At 37.3% G+C, this 19,826-nt stretch overlaps 1 protein-coding gene across 1 annotated transcript; it reads right to left on the bottom strand.

Moving 5' to 3' along the window:
- Window positions 1–7,892: 7,892 nt before the first annotated feature.
- Window positions 7,893–14,939, bottom strand: LOC100372480 (DDB1- and CUL4-associated factor 10-like). Its single transcript, XM_002737163.3, has 5 exons — window positions 14,566–14,939; window positions 13,908–14,021; window positions 13,067–13,264; window positions 12,022–12,415; window positions 7,893–11,180 (listed from the first exon to the last, which is right to left on the bottom strand). Exons 1-5 carry the CDS (start codon window positions 14,823–14,825, stop codon window positions 10,788–10,790), a joined length of 1,359 nt encoding a protein of 452 aa, XP_002737209.2. The 5' UTR covers window positions 14,826–14,939; the 3' UTR covers window positions 7,893–10,787.
- Window positions 14,940–19,826: the final 4,887 nt, after the last annotated feature.

The following is a 19,826-nucleotide window of genomic DNA, read 5'->3' as shown; positions in this document are numbered from 1 at the left end:
TTTGATATCAATTGTAGTGATATAATCAGTAGTGATATAGTCTGTAGTAGTGAATTGGGTAATGATAATCACATTGTAGCTAAACTGTAGTGATAATCACATTGTAGCTAAACTGTAGTGATAATCATCATGTAGTAGCTAACTGTAGTGATAATCACATTGTAGCTAAACTGTAGTGATAATCACCACATGGTAGCTAACTGTAGTGATAATCACGATGTAGTAGCTAACTGTAGTGATAATCACCATGTAGTAGCTAAACTGTAGTGATAATCATCATGTAGTAGCTAACTGTAGTGATAATCACATTGTAGCTAAACTGTAGTGATAATCACCACATGGTAGCTAACTGTAGTGATAATCACGATGTAGTAGCTAACTGTAGTGATAATCACCATGTAGTAGCTAAACTGTAGTGATAATCACCACATAGTAGCTAAACTGTAGTGATAATCACAACATGGTAGCTAAACTGTAGTGATAATCACATTGTAGCTAAACTGTAGTGATAATCATCATGTAGTAGCTAACTGTAGTGATAATCACATTGTAGCTAAACTGTAGTGATAATCACCACATGGTAGCTAACTGTAGTGATAATCACGATGTAGTAGCTAACTGTAGTGATAATCACCATGTAGTAGCTAAACTGTAGTGATAATCACCACATAGTAGCTAAACTGTAGTGATAATCACAACATGGTAGCTAAACTGTAGTGATAATCACCACATAGTAGCTAAACTATAGTGATAATCACAACATGGTACCTAAACTGTAGTGACAATCACCACATAGTAGCTAAACTATAGTGATAATCACAACATGACATCTAAACTATAGTGATAATCACCACATAGTAGCTAAACTATAGTGATAATCACAACATTGTACCTAAACTATAGTGACAATCACCACATAGTAGCTAAACTATAGTGATAATCACAACATGGTACCTAAACTATAGTGATAATCACCACATAGTAGCTAAACTATAGTGATAATCACCACATAGTAGCTAAACTATAGTGATAATTACCACATAGTAGCTAAACTATAGTGATAATTAAATTATCACTACAGTTTAGCTATTATGTTTTTATTACAACATAGTTACCTAAATTATAGTGATAATCACCACATTGTTGCTAAACTGTAGTGATAATTATCACATTGTAGCTAAACTGTAGTGATAATCACATACAAACAGATATAGGGTGGCCACACACTGATTTAAGGAGAGGTGAGACAGGCATGTCCTCCCTCCTTCAGCCTGCAAAAAAAAAGACAAATCAATTGACACACCAAGCCCTCCAAGGGCCACGTCAATAGGAGCGCTCTCCAGTTGTGGCAGATGACATACAAGGTGATTTAGGGTGACAGAGAATGACATACAAGGTGATTTAGGGTGGCAGAGAATGACATACAAGGTGATTTAGGGTGGGAGAGAATGATATACATGGTGATTTAGGGTGGCAGAGAATGACATAAAAAGTGATTTAGGGTGGCAGAGAATGACATACAAGGTGATTTAGTGTGGTAGAGAATGACATACAAGGTGACTTAGGGTGGCAGAGAATGGCATACAAGGTGATTTAGGGTGGGAGAGAATGACATATAAGGTGATTTAGGGTGGCAGAGAATGACATACAAGGTGATTTAGGGTGGGAGAGAATGACATATAAGGTGATTTAGGGTGGCAGAGAATGACATACACGGTGATTTAGGGTGGCAGAAAATGACATACACGGTGATTTAGGGTGGCAGAGAATGACATACACGGTGATTTAGTGTGGTAGACAATGACATACAAGGTGATTTAGGGTGGGAGAGAATGACATATAAGGTGATTTAGGGTGGCAGAGAATGACATACAAGGTGATTTAGGGTGGGAGAGAATGACCATGATTTTGGGTGGGAGATAATGACATACAAGGTGATTTAGGGTGGCAGAGAATGACATACAAGGTGATTTTGGGTGGCAGAGAATGACATACAAGGTGATTTGGGTGGCAGAGAATGACATACAAGGTGATTTAGGGTGGCAGAGAATGACATACAAGGTGATTTCGGGTGAGAGAGAATGACATACAAGGTGATTTAGGGTGGCAGAGAATGACATACAAGGTGATTTAGGGTGGCAGAGAATGACATACAAGGTGATTTATGGTGGCAGAGAATGACATACAAGGTGATTTAGGGTGGCAGAGAATGACATACAAGGTGATTTAGGGTGGCAGAGAATGACATAAAAAGTGATTTAGGGTGGCAGAGAATGACATACAAGGTGATTTAGGGTGGGAGAGAATGACATACAAGGTGATTTAGGGTGGCAGAGAATGGCATACAAGGTGATTTAGGGTGGGAGAGAATGGCATACAAGGTGATTTAGGGTGGCAGAGAATGACATAAGTGATTTAGGGTGGCAGAGAATGACATACAAGGTGATTTAGGGTGGCAGAGAATGACATACAAGGTGATTTAGGGTGGAGAGAATGACATACACGGTGATTTAGGGTGGCAGAGAATGACATAAAAAGTGATTTAGGGTGGCAGAGAATGACATACAAGGTGATTTAGGGTGGCAGAGAATGACATACAAGGTGATTTAGGGTGGAGAGAATGACATACACGGTGATTTAGGGTGGCAGAGAATGACATACACGGTGATTTAGGGTGGCAGAGAATGACATACAAGGTGATTTAGGGTGGCAGAGAATGGCATACAAGGTGATTTAGGGTGGCAGAGAATGGCATACAAGGTGATTTAGGGTGGGAGAGAATGACATACAAGGTGATTTAGGGTGGCAGAGAATGACATAAAAAGTGATTTAGGGTGGCAGAGAATGACATACAAGGTGATTTAGGGTGGCAGAGAATGACATACAAGGTGATTTAGGGTGGAGAGAATGACATACACGGTGATTTAGGGTGGCAGAGAATGACATACACGGTGATTTAGGGTGGCAGAGAATGACATACAAGGTGATTTAGGGTGGCAGAGAATGACATACAAGGTGATTTAGGGTGGCAGAGAATGACATACACGGTGATTTAGGGTGGCAGAGAATGACATACAAGGTGATTTAGGGTGGCAGAGAATGACATACAAGGTGATTTAGGGTGGGAGAGAATGACATACAAGGTGATTTAGGGTGGCAGAGAATGACATACAAGGTGATTTAGGGTGGGAGAGAATGACATACAAGGTGATTTAGGGTGGAGAGAATTGCATACAAGGTGATTTAGGGTGGCAGAGAATGACATACTAGGTGATTTAGGGTGGCAGAAAATTCCATACAAGGTGATTTAGGGTGGCAGAGAATGACATACATGGTGATTTAGGGTGGCAGAGAATGATATACACGGTGATTTAGGGTGGCAGAGAATGACATACAAGGTGATTTAGGGTGGCAGAGAATGACATACACGGTGATTTAGGGTGGCAGAGAATGACATACACGGTGATTTAGGGTGGCAGAGAATGACATACTAGGTGATTTATGGTGGTAGAGAATGACATACAAGGTGATTTAGGGTGGCAGAGAATGATCATGACATACAAGGTGATTTAGGGTGGCAGAGAATGACATACACAGGGATTTAAGGTGGCAGAGAATGACATATAAGGTGATTTAGGGTGGCAGAGAATGACATACAAGGTGATTTAGGGTGGCAGAGAATGACATACAATGTGATTTAGGGTGGCAGAGAATGACATACAAGGTGATTTAGGGTGGCAGAGAATGACATACAAGGTGATTTCGGGTGGGAGAGAATGACATACAAGGTGATTTAGGGTGGCAGAGAATGACATACTAGGTGATTTATGGTGGTAGAGAATGACATACAAGGTGATTTAGGGTGGCAGAGAATGATCATGACATACAAGGTGATTTAGGGTGGCAGAGAATGACATACACAGGGATTTAAGGTGGCAGAGAATGACATATAAGGTGATTTAGGGTGGCAGAGAATGACATACAAGGTGATTTAGGGTGGCAGAGAATGACATACAAGGTGATTTAGGGTGGGAGAGAATGACATACAAGGTGATTTAGGGTGGCAGAGAATGACATACAAGGTGATTTATGGTGGTAGAGAATGACATAAAAAGTGATTTAGGGTGGCAGAGAATGACATACACGGTGATTTAGGGTGGCAGAGAATGACATACACGGTGATTTAGGGTGGCAGAGAATGACATACAAGGTGATTTAGGGTGGCAGAGAATGACATACAAGGTGATTTAGGGTAGCAGAGAATGACATACACGGTGATTTAGGGTGGCAGAGAATGACATACTAGGTGATTTAGGGTGGTAGAGAATGACATACAAGGTGATTTAGGGTGGCAGAGAATGATCATGACATACAAGGTGATTTAGGGTGGCAGAGAATGACATACACAGGGATTTAAGGTGGCAGAGAATGACATATAAGGTGATTTAGGGTGGCAGAGAATGACATACAAGGTGATTTAGGGTGGCAGAGAATGACATACAAGGTGATTTAGGGTGGCAGAGAATGACATACAAGGTGATTTAGGGTGGCAGAGAATGACATACAAGGTGATTTATGGTGGTAGAGAATGACATAAAAAGTGATTTAGGGTGGCAGAGAATGACATACATGGTGATTTAGGGTGGCAGAGAATGACATACAAGGTGATTTAGTGGCAGAGAATGACATACAAGATGATTTAGGGTGGGAGAGAATGACATACACAGGGATTTAGGGTGGCAGAGAATGACATACAAGGTGATTTAGGGTGGCAGAGATTGACATACAAGGTGATTTAGGGTGGCAGAGAATGGCATACAAGGTGATTTAGGGTGGCAGAGAATGACATACAAGGTGATTTTGGGTGGGAGAGAATGACATACAAGGTGATTTTGGGTGGGAGAGAATGACATACAAGGTGATTTAGGGTGGCAGAGAATGACATACAAGGTGATTTTGGGTGGCAGAGAATGACATACAAGGTGATTTAGGGTGGCAGAGAATGACATACAAGGTGATTTAGGGTGGCAGAGAATGACATACAAGGTGATTTCGGGTGAGAGAGAATGACATACAAGGTGATTTAGGGTGGCGGAGAATGACATACAAGGTGATTTAGGGTGGCAGAGAATGACATACAAGGTGATTTATGGTGGCAGAGAATGACATACAAGGTGATTTATGGTGGCAGAGAATGACATACAAGGTGATTTAGGGTGGCAGAGAATGACATACAAGGTGATTTCGGGTGGCAGAGAATGACATACAAGGTGATTTAGGGTGGCAGAGAATGACATACAAGGTGATTTAGGGTGGCAGAGAATGACATACAAGGTGATTTAGGGTGGGAGAGAATGACATACACGGTGATTTAGGGTGGGAGAGAATGACATACAAGGTGATTTAGGGTGGCAGAGATTGACATACAAGGTGATTTAGGGTGGCAGAGAATGGCATACAAGGTGATTTTGGGTGGGAGAGAATGACATACAAGGTGATTTTAAGTGGGAGAGAATGACATACAAGGTGATTTAGGGTGGCAGAGAATGACATACAAGGTGATGTAGGGTGGCAGAGAATGACATACAAGGTGATTTAGGGTGGCAGAGAATGACATACAAGGTGATTTAGTGTGGTAGAGAATGACATACAAGGTGATTTAGGGTGGCAGAGAATGACATACACAGGGATTTAAGGTGGCAGAGAATGACATATAAGGTGATTTAGGGTGGCAGAGAATGACATACAAGGTGATTTAGGGTGGCAGAGAATGACATACAATGTGATTTAGGGTGGCAGAGAATGACATACAAGGTGATTTAGGGTGGCAGAGAATGACATACAAGGTGATTTCGGGTGGGAGAGAATGACATACAAGGTGATTTAGGGTGGCAGAGAATGACATACTAGGTGATTTATGGTGGTAGAGAATGACATACAAGGTGATTTAGGGTGGCAGAGAATGATCATGACATACAAGGTGATTTAGGGTGGCAGAGAATGACATACACAGGGATTTAAGGTGGCAGAGAATGACATATAAGGTGATTTAGGGTGGCAGAGAATGACATACAAGGTGATTTAGGGTGGCAGAGAATGACATACAAGGTGATTTAGGGTGGGAGAGAATGACATACAAGGTGATTTAGGGTGGCAGAGAATGACATACAAGGTGATTTATGGTGGTAGAGAATGACATAAAAAGTGATTTAGGGTGGCAGAGAATGACATACACGGTGATTTAGGGTGGCAGAGAATGACATACACGGTGATTTAGGGTGGCAGAGAATGACATACAAGGTGATTTAGGGTGGCAGAGAATGACATACAAGGTGATTTAGGGTAGCAGAGAATGACATACACGGTGATTTAGGGTGGCAGAGAATGACATACTAGGTGATTTAGGGTGGTAGAGAATGACATACAAGGTGATTTAGGGTGGCAGAGAATGATCATGACATACAAGGTGATTTAGGGTGGCAGAGAATGACATACACAGGGATTTAAGGTGGCAGAGAATGACATATAAGGTGATTTAGGGTGGCAGAGAATGACATACAAGGTGATTTAGGGTGGCAGAGAATGACATACAAGGTGATTTAGGGTGGCAGAGAATGACATACAAGGTGATTTAGGGTGGCAGAGAATGACATACAAGGTGATTTATGGTGGTAGAGAATGACATAAAAAGTGATTTAGGGTGGCAGAGAATGACATACATGGTGATTTAGGGTGGCAGAGAATGACATACAAGGTGATTTAGTGGCAGAGAATGACATACAAGATGATTTAGGGTGGGAGAGAATGACATACACAGGGATTTAGGGTGGCAGAGAATGACATACAAGGTGATTTAGGGTGGCAGAGATTGACATACAAGGTGATTTAGGGTGGCAGAGAATGGCATACAAGGTGATTTAGGGTGGCAGAGAATGACATACAAGGTGATTTTGGGTGGGAGAGAATGACATACAAGGTGATTTTGGGTGGGAGAGAATGACATACAAGGTGATTTAGGGTGGCAGAGAATGACATACAAGGTGATTTTGGGTGGCAGAGAATGACATACAAGGTGATTTAGGGTGGCAGAGAATGACATACAAGGTGATTTAGGGTGGCAGAGAATGACATACAAGGTGATTTCGGGTGAGAGAGAATGACATACAAGGTGATTTAGGGTGGCGGAGAATGACATACAAGGTGATTTAGGGTGGCAGAGAATGACATACAAGGTGATTTATGGTGGCAGAGAATGACATACAAGGTGATTTATGGTGGCAGAGAATGACATACAAGGTGATTTAGGGTGGCAGAGAATGACATACAAGGTGATTTCGGGTGGCAGAGAATGACATACAAGGTGATTTAGGGTGGCAGAGAATGACATACAAGGTGATTTAGGGTGGCAGAGAATGACATACAAGGTGATTTAGGGTGGGAGAGAATGACATACACGGTGATTTAGGGTGGGAGAGAATGACATACAAGGTGATTTAGGGTGGCAGAGATTGACATACAAGGTGATTTAGGGTGGCAGAGAATGGCATACAAGGTGATTTTGGGTGGGAGAGAATGACATACAAGGTGATTTTAAGTGGGAGAGAATGACATACAAGGTGATTTAGGGTGGCAGAGAATGACATACAAGGTGATGTAGGGTGGCAGAGAATGACATACAAGGTGATTTAGGGTGGCAGAGAATGACATACAAGGTGATTTAGTGTGGTAGAGAATGACATACAAGGTGATTTAGGGTGGCAGAGAATGACATACAAGGTGATTTAGTGTGGCAGAGAATGACATATAAGGTGATGTAACGTGGCGGAAATTGACGTACAAGGTGATTTAGTTCTAGGGAAAGGTTTAGGTCAAAATACCTATTTGTCAACACATTAATTTATAATACTTTATTGAAATTTCACTAAATTATGTACATTTCTTTAAAAAAAAAGTTTCAAATATTAAGCCTAATTGCATTGTGACATGTGATGCATGGTATCAAGGCACCCCACTTTCCATGGTACAACATTTTTTTTTTTTATTGTGTACAGCGTTCTTGTACTAATAGATTAGATTTAAGTGCAGAGAAAAAAATTAAAAGTCCCTTGTAATTAAACTCTCGTCAGTGTTACTTAGCAGTGACAGTGAACAACTGTTTCTGTCTATAATATATAAGCAGGCTTTCTGTATTTATTTGGCTACCTGAATTGAATAGTCACACCTCCATAATTCTGGCCTCAGCATTTCGCTAAGACCATTACGTTTTGTTTTATGACAAAATAATATCAAGTTGGGTTTTAAGGATCATTTCTGCTAACAATGTAAATAAACATTCTCATTTCATTGACAGTTCTGTTTCCATGGTAATATGGTTATTTACCATCAGATATGACACCCCCACCAAAAAAAACTTTTAAGGTTGCCATGAGTGTATATGTCCAAATTTCAATTTTTTTTCATTTTAAATGATAGAACAGCACAAGAACACATCTGTGAGCTGTTGCGTGTATTACCAGTATCAGTGATTTTCCTACAGAACGAAGGTCTAAGCAAAAATCAAATGATATGATTTTGAACTTGGATTTCTTTTGTTATACCTCAATATTGAAATGCCGATCTTTCAGAAGGAAATATTACGATTACTTTATCAAAATTGACCATCATCAAATGTGTAGAGCACATAATTAAAAGCATAGAAATATTCCCAAAACACTTCCTTCATTTGTTGAATCTCTTGCAATGTTTTGATGCCACCTATGACTCTTGTTTGTGCTGTTTTTACATTCTATTTTGCAGGATCTCTCACCCAGTGAACCGAAAATTATGGCTGCCTGACTGTGTTTGTAAACAATAATAATTGTAAAAATTGGTGGAGTTGATGTATTTTGCATAAAAAAACTGTTGCCATAATAATAAAGATTAGTAGGTATCTTGTCATGCTAACAGTAATATTATTTAAAAAAAAAAAAGATTATTAAAATAAGGTCAAGAAAAATTTGAAAACCTGATTGGTCTAAGTAATTATGCGTGTGAAATTAAATATAATTTGGAGTACTAAATTTACTTACTATATTTGGGATCACTTACTACATGTGCAGTATTTAAAGATTTTCAACATCCTGCCAGACAGATATCAAAAATGTATATGAATATATACTTTATTATACATGTAGCATAAGAAACAATAGGATTAATGCTTCCATAATAAGATGTAATTGCACTCTTTCCAAAATATATCGGCACTTATATATCAGAACTTTCCTTTCCTTATATGGGGTAAACTACATCACTGACATAAATGCATCTATTAAATTCATTGACGTCACATTCTAACACCTTCTTTTATGTTGGACACTTCGGTTAAAATGATCACCGTACTGTCTTCGTGCAGACTTGACTATATCCTTGTGACAACCTCATATCACAGAAGGTATCACTTCTAGAAATGTAATTCTTATATAATTTATGTACTTTCACAATCTATTATTTTCCTAGCAATGTTATCAACATTTTTTTCTTTCAATACAAATAAGGAATCTGATAATTGAGTTGATCCAATTTGATATTTTGTGAAATGTGAACGTTTTCTGTATTTCTACAAATTCACTATTCAGAATTATAGCAAGGAAACTTGACACACCCACAGATTTATTGTGGATTCCTTGATACTCCCTCAATACCATGATATTTCTGATTTACCTGAGTGAAATATTCCACAAAAATAAGTATAGGACATTCAACGAGTGTCTGAGTGCTGTTTACAAGACTCTATTCAAAACAAAGTTATCCTTGGAAGCAAAGCCAAAAATTACCTTGCAGTGTACACAGTGTGTACAGTGAGAAAGTGACGTTAATTTACATAAATACAAAAAGTCTATTTTATACTGTCATTTGCTTATTACTGGTAATAAGTAATGATTACCATGTGACAGTGAAAGGACCATTCTAATGAGTGTATAAGCCGAGAACCTCCATCAGAAACTGCAATAGTTCAGTTTAAGCCTTTACCTGCTATGGTTGATATGGTGAGTATACCACATGCTTGGCCAAAAATGTCAATAGTTGAGGAAAAGTCAACTCCAAACGTTACACCTTGACTAAAGTTACACAGCCTTAGTCAAGATGCAAGTTCAATTTACAATAGTGGTTATGTACAACCTGCATAAAAACAAAGAGATACATGCATGTGTGAATTTACATACATATGTCCAGAACACTTCATGACATGACTAGAGCAGATGGCAGTGGGTCATCCTGTGATACACCTTTTGTACCATGCATTTATAAATTGATGTGTTTTTATAAAAGTAAAAATAATTTCCACCAATTTTTTGAATTAGTGTAACTACAGTACAGACATTGTACATTCACTAGTATTGCATTATTGTATTTATCGTCTTTCTATCATCCCATATTTGCATCACACATTTTAACCACCACTTAACTCTTCAATATAAAAACCGTACAAGCTCCATTTGAAGCACATCTCTAATAGAAACGCATTCAAATCTAAAATTGCATTACTTTGTTAAAGGCCAGTGTAAAAAACCATAGTAGGAAGATATCACTTTCGATTATCTTTTGTTTTTCATTTAAATATAAAGTCTATTCATATTAGATATGTAATCTTGGAAAAAGAAATACACTTTTGAAGTCATGAAATTCTAGTTAAAAAAGCTGTGTGTAAAAATGTACATCCAGTATCCCCAACTTGAAATTTCCTATCTCCTACACAATTTAACTTTCATGATTACTAGCAATACAACGTCTGCTATTGAAAACACACACTAGATTAGTTTGGGTTGATGTATAACAATGCGACCAGCTTGGCACCCTGTTGCTAATAAATTATGCATGGGTGAGAACTTAGATGTTAACACTGTTCGTCTATGACAAACAATTGTCTTTAGTTCATATAATTCTTGGGGCGTATTCGGATGACAATCGCACAGTTCTTGACATTTATCGTTGAACGCCAGTAATCTAACTCCATAACCGTACGGTGAGCAGACAATGCGACCATCAGGACTGAAGCATAGTTCTTTTATATACCCCTTACCATCGCTACATTCCTCAATGTAATTAGTCAGTCTACTGACACCGGTCGTACATGTAGCTTCTGTTTCTGTTTCATCTTTATTTGAGAACCTTTTATCTTGAAGGTCATGTACACAGGAATACTGTAACAAGAAAAATGAACAGTACAGTAAGATACAAACTTATTAATGATTATTACATACACGTAACACATGTAATAGTGATTACTTCAATTACCGATGTATTACAAATATAATGGTGATTACTTCAGATTAATGTATGTTATCATTGTAATGACAATTACTTTTGTTTCATATTACCAGGTACACATATAATGGAAATTACTTCAGATAGAAGTCATTACAAATGTAATGGTGATTACATAAATTGCACTTATTGTTTACTGGATCATTGAAACATGGCTGACTACAGACACACCTGTCATTTTATGTATGTACAACCTAATGACAACTAATGTCTGTTTTGCAAGTCTCATTTCTAGTTGCATTTCCCCTTTAGAGATAGTTGTACATAACTTTAGATAAGCATTTGCACTATTAACAGACAGTACTCACTACTGCCGAAAGCACCTGAGTGGAGCGAAGCGACTACTTGACAAAGTAACCAATGGTGATTACAGTGAGTGTACAGTAATAATTACATGTATATGATTGTTTTCCCAATGAGCATTGAGCGAACATTTTTATTTTCTTCTTCAAAACCAAAGTTTTAAGTGTATACCAAACCTCAGACCAAACAAGCCGGCCCCTGTACCTGGCTGACAGATCTAAAATAAAAATGCAAACATTGTTGCACTACTGTACACATCATGCTGTACTTATTGGGAAAACAATCATAATATTATTGCCCGCTGTAACAACCATCATTGGTGACTATTTTGAGTATTTGTTTTGTTCTAATAAGATGTTACCGAAAGGGAAAAGAATTCTATTATAACTAGGTATGCTTGGCATATAAACTCACTTCTACGTCTTCAGCTTCACTTGTAAATCTAGATAATGCACACCATCCATAGGGATGAATTTGCAGGGAAGAAATATTAAACACTTGACTTTGAAGAGGAAACTCGGTCACAATTTCCACACGATTTTTCCTTGCTCCAAAGTACCTTGAATACTCCCTGTAGTAATCCTCAAGTTCTTTGTTTTTACTGTCAACCCAAAGTTGATAATACTCAATAGGGTCAACGCCATGTAAATCACGGTCCAGAGTTGAAAGGTCAAGGTCATGTACAATAACTATGAATCCAGCAGAGTTGGATATGATTAATTTGCTACTATCTGGAGTCAATCTCGATCTCATTAACCCATCCATATGAAATAACTTTTTACTCTGACAAATATTTTTTTCCTGATACCTACAAAAGTAAAAAGAAAAAAATAATAGGCGAAAAAATAAATAACACATTAAATATATATGACTCTGATTTTAATTTTACGCTTGACGTATTTCACCTTGCAGTGAGAACAGAGATAACAGTGTGTGTGACTAGTCATAATGAAAAATATAGAGTACATATACTACACATTAGAGGCACACATGCACACACTCACCTCGACAGACATTCAATATACTGTAGAATACTTTATTTTCGATTGGAATTTATTTTCGCTATTTTCACAGAAGGAAAGATTCTGTGAAAATAAAATCCAGCGAATATACTTTTTTTCCTATATTTCACATTAAAACTCATCAAAAATCGGTGAAAATAAATTCCATACAAAATGCCCAAAAATCCTTTTCAGCGAAAAATTAATTCCAGCGAAAATAAAGTATTCCACAGTACACTATACTATACACGAATCACTGGCTAAGTGTAAAATACTGTCAACATGTAAACACTTTATATTCTTACGTTGTATTCTATTTTAGAGTTTAACTGAAGTGAGACTCCTCAACTGAACGCTAAAAGACAAAAAGCAGCAGGACAACAATTATCCCGTTATCTAATCTGTTGTTAATCCATAAACAATATTAATTATGAAAGATTAAAAGATTAAAATATTACCGATTTATATCCCATGATAGTATATTTCCATCAAATCCTGAGGTAACAAGGATATTAGACACTGGACAATATTCTATATTCTTAACCCAACTTTGATGACCTCGTAAACTTCGAATCTTCCTCTTCAAATTACGAACATCCCAGAGAGCAACTGTCTTATCATCTGAACAGGTAGCAAAAAGTCTGTGATCCAAAAACCTGTAAGTAATAAATGCAAATGTGGTTTAATATCACTTTTTACTAATCTTGAAATTAGTTTTAGGTTAAGTCTAAGAAATGATGCGCACATATGGTATTTACATACTATAAATTGGAATTTTTTTAATTTGATGATTTTATGGCATTTGTGAAAACAAAATTTCAAACTTGACCCTTGCCAAGGAAGAACTATATTTTCTTGTCAACTCCAGATGTTGCACCTTGACTAAAGCTGTGCATTCTTAGCTAAAATGCAAAATCTGATTTACAATAGCAATAGCAGTTTACACAATTTTTTACAGTTATACATTGTAAAATACTTTATTTTTGCTTGGAATTAATTTATTATCTCTGAAAACATGATTCAGTGAAAATAAAATCCAGCGAATATACTTTTTTTTCCTAAATTTTACATTCAATTCATCAAAAATCTGTGAAAATATATTCCATACAAAACATCCAAAAGGTCCTTTCAGTGAAAATTTATTTCTGCTGAAATAAAGTATTTTACAGTATGTAGCTAAGACAATGCCTGTTTATAAGTTATGAATGTTAACAGTACATAGCGGTTGCTCTCTGCATACTGCCATAGCAGTTTATAATCTGCATAAAAACATGTGTGGATTTAGAGAAATAATCGTACTTGACCAAGTTAACGCAGTCATCGTGGGCATCTTTGATTGTAGTTATATGGGTACCAGTAAGTGGATCACACACTTTAATACTTTTTCTCTCACAGGCAGCAACAAGCACTTTCCTAAAATAGAAACATCAATCACAAACTGTTTTAATGTAAGACAGCAGCACCTACATAAACCACAGTCCCTCCTTCTGGAGAGACTGTGCATAAACTAAGCCAGTAACACATTTTTTTTCTTTATGCTTTTTGTTTCTTTACTTTTTATGCAGTTATTTTTCTTTTACTAATATCTGATTTGTAACCCTTTTCATCTCCTCCGGGGGATGTTGTGTGTTAATAAAAAAAAAGAAGAAACATTCAATAACTGCTATGAGTAATTACCAATGTTTTTACATCAAAATATAGACAATTGGGGAGTGTAATGCGGAATCACCACTTCAGGTTGAAAGAATAACAACTGTGTAACAAGTAAACAACTGGGCGGGCCGTTCAAATTGCATATCCCATGACGTACTCACTACTGGTGCAATTCCGAGGACTTTAGAGCCACAGTAATTTACAACAATAACATTGTAACCGTGTCAGTGCCACAAATAGAACCACGGAAGCTAAAAATAGCTCCACGATAGAACTGAAATTTTAAAATACTCGGTATACTAACCCATCGGGAGAAAACTCTATATTGAAAATTGAACCATGTCCTTCAACTGTTGTATAAAGAGCTGACCCAATACATTTTACCGGTGACATTATCGAGTAGAATTTGGCAACGAGCTCATTCTCTTGTCGCCGCCTGTCCACTCGCCGATTATTTAAACCCAGTTCCCGTTCTCGTAGCCAGTTCCATGGGGTGATTGGCTTTTTAGCCATATCCGACCGATATTCCACAACTTTCATATGTTCAGTGCCGCTTATAAACATCTCTACAATCCCACACCATCACTGACATAACATTTGCGAACAGACCTAGTATTTCCGCCGACAAGGTCTGTTTACAAATGGTAGAAGGCAGTTTCACTGGCCACCATCTTAATGAACCCCCTAGGTGATTTAAGAAGAACAGTATGTAACAAGAAAACCTCCTAGGCGGACATTTGTTGGTGCAAAATTTGGAAAAAGCTGCTCTAAATATTTTAAAGTATGACAGATAAATATAATATATAGAAAATGGTAGTAGATAATTGTAGCCTTTGGCAATTATTCATTGTTAATAAATGTTGTGGTCGTCGTCGCGAGATATGGGAGTCATATGAACAAAGATGGCTGTTGCATATAACGAGTACCAACTGAGATGTTACTGAGCTTTAATTAGGTATTTTGTGATTGGAAGGTATCGCAAGAGTCATCAGCGGTAATTAGTGCACGTTGTGCTTAGGTCAAGTACTTGTGGATTTCACATTAGAAGAGCGCGTTGGATTATGGGAAAATCGATGTTTATCAACACAAATGTTGCACATGCGCAGCACGACGACCACCGCCTTTTAATATACCACTCAGTGTAGTATGCTGCCGTAAAGTGTCACTCACGCAGCTTATTTCGTTCTAATTAATTTATTTGACCATATTTAATACTGGGTAGCCTACTAGTATTCAGTCAAAAAAGAAAAAAAAACACTGATCTCCCACATACTGTAAAATACTTTATTTTCACTTGGAATTGATTTTTGCTATTTTCGCTATTTTTCCTATATTTTACACTCAGAATCAGTGAAAATAAACTCCATACATATTCAGCGAAAATTAATTCCAGATAAAATAAAGTATTCTACAGTAAGACGCAACAATTCACTACCAGCCACACACTGAGCTTGGGGTTTTCTCCTTTTTTAACATAATGAAAAAAGTACGATACGGAATTGAAAGTTATTTTTTTGCATAATTTCGTACACTATTTTTTCTATTTCTCGTTGAGCTATCAATCTATCGCAATATTTCTTTACTCTGCCAAACAGGGCGCGAACAGTACAAACAGTACCTCTTCGTCATGCCAGAAATTACAAACGATGTTCGAAATGAGAGGTTACTTGAAGAAGACAATTGAGGGCGTGATTTCGGCCCCATTGCGTTTACACGGTCTGAGCACTCTACGATTAGAGTGACTGTGGTCTGAGCCATGTCGGGCCTAATTTTATCAGAGCTCACTCCAGGGGAGTGCAATATTATGTCTTTCTAGTAGTGTGGTAGCTATAGTACGTGTATTGTCTATGAAGCTAAATCTAGCCAAACGTGATAAACACAGATATATATTGGGATATTTAGACAATCTAAATATCATCTCGAGCTGGAACAAGCAGCTACACGTGGACGGGGGTGTTGTTAAAAATATTTAGGGACGCTATTGCAGCAATATATCGCGATATTTAGACAATGTGAAAATAATGCATGATAGTAAACAGTTTTGTGTTATACAAATTCAGGGCTTGTTAGGACTAGAATCATAGACCCTCTACTGGAGGGTCTATGCTAGAATCATGGAAGGTACTAACTACTACTAGTACTAGTACCTTCCATGCTAGAATTGACGTTTCATTTAATGCATATAGGGGATTATAACACCACGGATTAAATGCGTCCATTGTCTTGAACAGATAAATTTCCCCAACATAAACATCTAATCTGTGTTTAGATCATCTAAATAGCGGCAATTGCGTCCTTTCTAAATAGCGTCTTTGTTGATAATTAAGCTCGGTTTCTAAATCGTAATCTAGAGTATGTAAATTTAGAAACAGATTTGGACATTTCTAATTTAGCTTTCTAAATTTGAATCTAAACTTTATAAATTGGCTATTACACCACCCTGCACCTTGATGTCGAGCCGTAGGGCTCCGATAAAATGCTGTCGTGTAAAACGCAGCAATATAATCCAATGTATCAGTGTCGATGTACCATAATAGAAACGCTCAATTCAATATCATGAGTAGAAAACAAATGTGATACACACTTCATTGCAAACGCTACGTTCAGAATAGAAACCTGGCGGGAAACGACCGTAGAAGCGGGCTGATTTGTTGCTCAACGACAGTAAATAACAAATAAGACTGATAAGACAGTAAAATAAAATTACCACAAAATAAACATGTATTACGCGGTAACCCGGCTTTCGCCATTTACACACCCGACGATACTTTATTTTATTATACAAGACAAAAATAAACAAGAGACTGTATGCAAGTCTAAATGGAACTTTATATCTCTACGTGTAAGAGCTATGTGCACGTGAGTCGAAGTTCCCTATACACAGCCACGCTAGTTAGCAGTACGTACATGGGGTATCTCATATACATTTGTATTTTGTTTATTTCCCTACCAGAGCAAACTTAAAAAGCCAAACAATTCGTTTGGACTTGTGAACAATATTTTAGTTTGTGGCAGCGAGGGGTAACAGTATTTGTTTTTTTTTGAAATAGCCAATCAAAAGAAATGTACTTGCTAGTAGTTTGTTCTATTTTCGGAAACGTACCGTTCTAAAAAACACGCCCCCAACGTGTGACCTAATATTTCTTATGTCACTTTAAATCGTAATTTCAGTCATTTAAAAAACAACTTATTTTTCTTAATTTAGCTGGCATCAAAGGGTAACACGCTCGGTAGAGCGAAATAACTATAAAGTGATCTTGCCATGCGACCACGCCCTCAACGTTATTCGTGTCTGGTCCCCTGCCCCAATTTCAACGCTGAGGGCGGTTAAGAAAATATTTTCTTAACCGCCCTCAGCGTTGAAATTGGGGCAGGGGACCAGACTAAGATCCAAAATGTACTGTATCCTAATTTCGCCATATATGGACGGCATTCATGCATTGACTGACATGTTTCCACAATTAATTGATAATTAGCACCCCATGTATGTGTAAAGCGCCATCTACGACAAAGACTGGAGGAGCTATCCTGAGAGGATGAAATTCTGTGTCCATCACACATAGACGCAACAATTTTGTTGTTTTATATAATTCCCTGAAGAACGAGAATGTAGAATCTCCCGCGTCGATGCTAAATTTCCATCGGACCAAATATTGCCACAGCTGGCCCAGTCTAATCACACACACTGAGAATAGGCCGGAAACCAATGAACATCTTATGACATCACTTTAATGGCGCCAATTTAACAAAGACTCTTGGTAGAATGGAAAAGGGTTTCTTAATTAGGCTATAGTGAAACATACATACATACATCGCAGTGTTACAATCATTGCCGCTCAATATGTATATTACCCATAATCAGCTGGCGCACGGCATGAAACTAAATATTTAGAAACTAAATATACCGGGTATCCTCGGGGGCGGAGCTACGTCACAGACGTTCCACGTTGCTAAGACGCGCACCACTGTACCATGCATTTCTATGGGCTCTGTGCGAGCTGCTGTGGAACGACGGTCGAGCCGGTGAAAATTCGAGAAAACAACACAAACTCAACTTTGAAGTAATCCTGAACAACCAAATTTATATATGTTACACACGTAGGGCTAATCTTGTTACACTGTTCAGAGGAGTCTCAACAATCACCCCAAAGTACCTTTTTCTGTGAGTTTTTGGCCTTTGTTTTCACCGTGAGGGTTGCCAAGCGATGAAAATGCCCGGATGTCCACCCCGAGGATATCTCTTTATTTAGTTTAATAGCATATTCAAGATGGTGGCCCCCATATAGTAAATATGTGATGTTACCATACTGTTTCCAACTGCACAGTACACACAGTGGTTCTGTTTACACACAATTCTTTGTTTGAAACGATTTTACTCAGTATCACATACTTACATTGACACTAAACAACAACAAAATTAAATGGAGTAAAATAACTTAGAAGAAACAAAATAAACTTTTCCAAACTTCACAAAATAACACACATGTAAAAACAAAATTGTATGTATGGGAAAGAATATTAATAAAAATCAATTTTAAAAATGTGCAACACAAAAAAAAAAATTCAACAAACATGTACTGGTACAAATTACTGACCTATTTCAACCAGAAAATCTATTTTTTTTTCTGGACAATTCAAAGAATTACTATGAAGACTTGATGTAAAAAGCAAATGTTAATATTTTTAAATTATTGGAAAGTATTCAGTTGGTGTATTTCAATAGAAAATATTCATAACACAATAAATGTTATTATAAAGAAACATTTTGGTACCCCCCCCCCCAAATGTAGGGAAAAATGTCTTCTATAAATTTTGGTCACTAACTGCCATAAAACCATTTTGGAATGGGAGACATTGAGCAGAGAGAAAGTAGCCCGCAATCAAAAGTTAAAAGACACATGATATAGTTTCAGTATATCAGAATACAGTTAAAACTTGTTTTACAAGAAATTATTCCAAATGTGACTTTATAAGATACCAGTAATCATTTTTTTTGTTATTTAATATTAATCTGTCCACAGATTGATTTTAATGGTACCTTTAACCTTTCCCCCACCAGTTCCCTCTTTTAATCACAAATTCATAAAATAATCTTGTTTATAGTCTGCACTTTCCTTCAGAAGATTGAGACAAAAATAGCCAAATTTTTTTGAGTAAAAACTGAAAATTGACTCAAATTTTGTCTGTTGGCTCCAAAATTAAGGTTCATTACTAAAAAATATGGAAGCATATAAGAACAAAAGTGCAGACAAATTTGGCGAGAAAGTCTAGTGGTGAAAAGGTTAATAGGTAACGATGGCAGTCGAATTATGTTACCAAGGTGACACATAAAAAGAGACAGAAAAATTTCAATTTTGTCAAAGTGCATTTGAAATAAAAAAATTACATGTTGTAGTAGTTGTATATCTATACCCATCTCAGACAATGGATTGAAATATACACACTGGAGAAAACAATTAACAGTTTCATCATGAGAACTTTACTAACAACATTGTAATGTGTACGGTAATTTTTTTCTTTTTCAATCAAAACTTGCAAAATCCAATCAGAATTTTTGATCTATAA

Source organism: Saccoglossus kowalevskii, chromosome 10, assembly GCF_978046115.1.
Source record: "Saccoglossus kowalevskii chromosome 10, keSacKowa6.1, whole genome shotgun sequence".
In the NCBI taxonomy this organism is placed as follows: Eukaryota; Metazoa; Hemichordata; class Enteropneusta; family Harrimaniidae; genus Saccoglossus; species Saccoglossus kowalevskii.
This window is presented reverse-complemented; position numbering and strand designations above follow the sequence as displayed.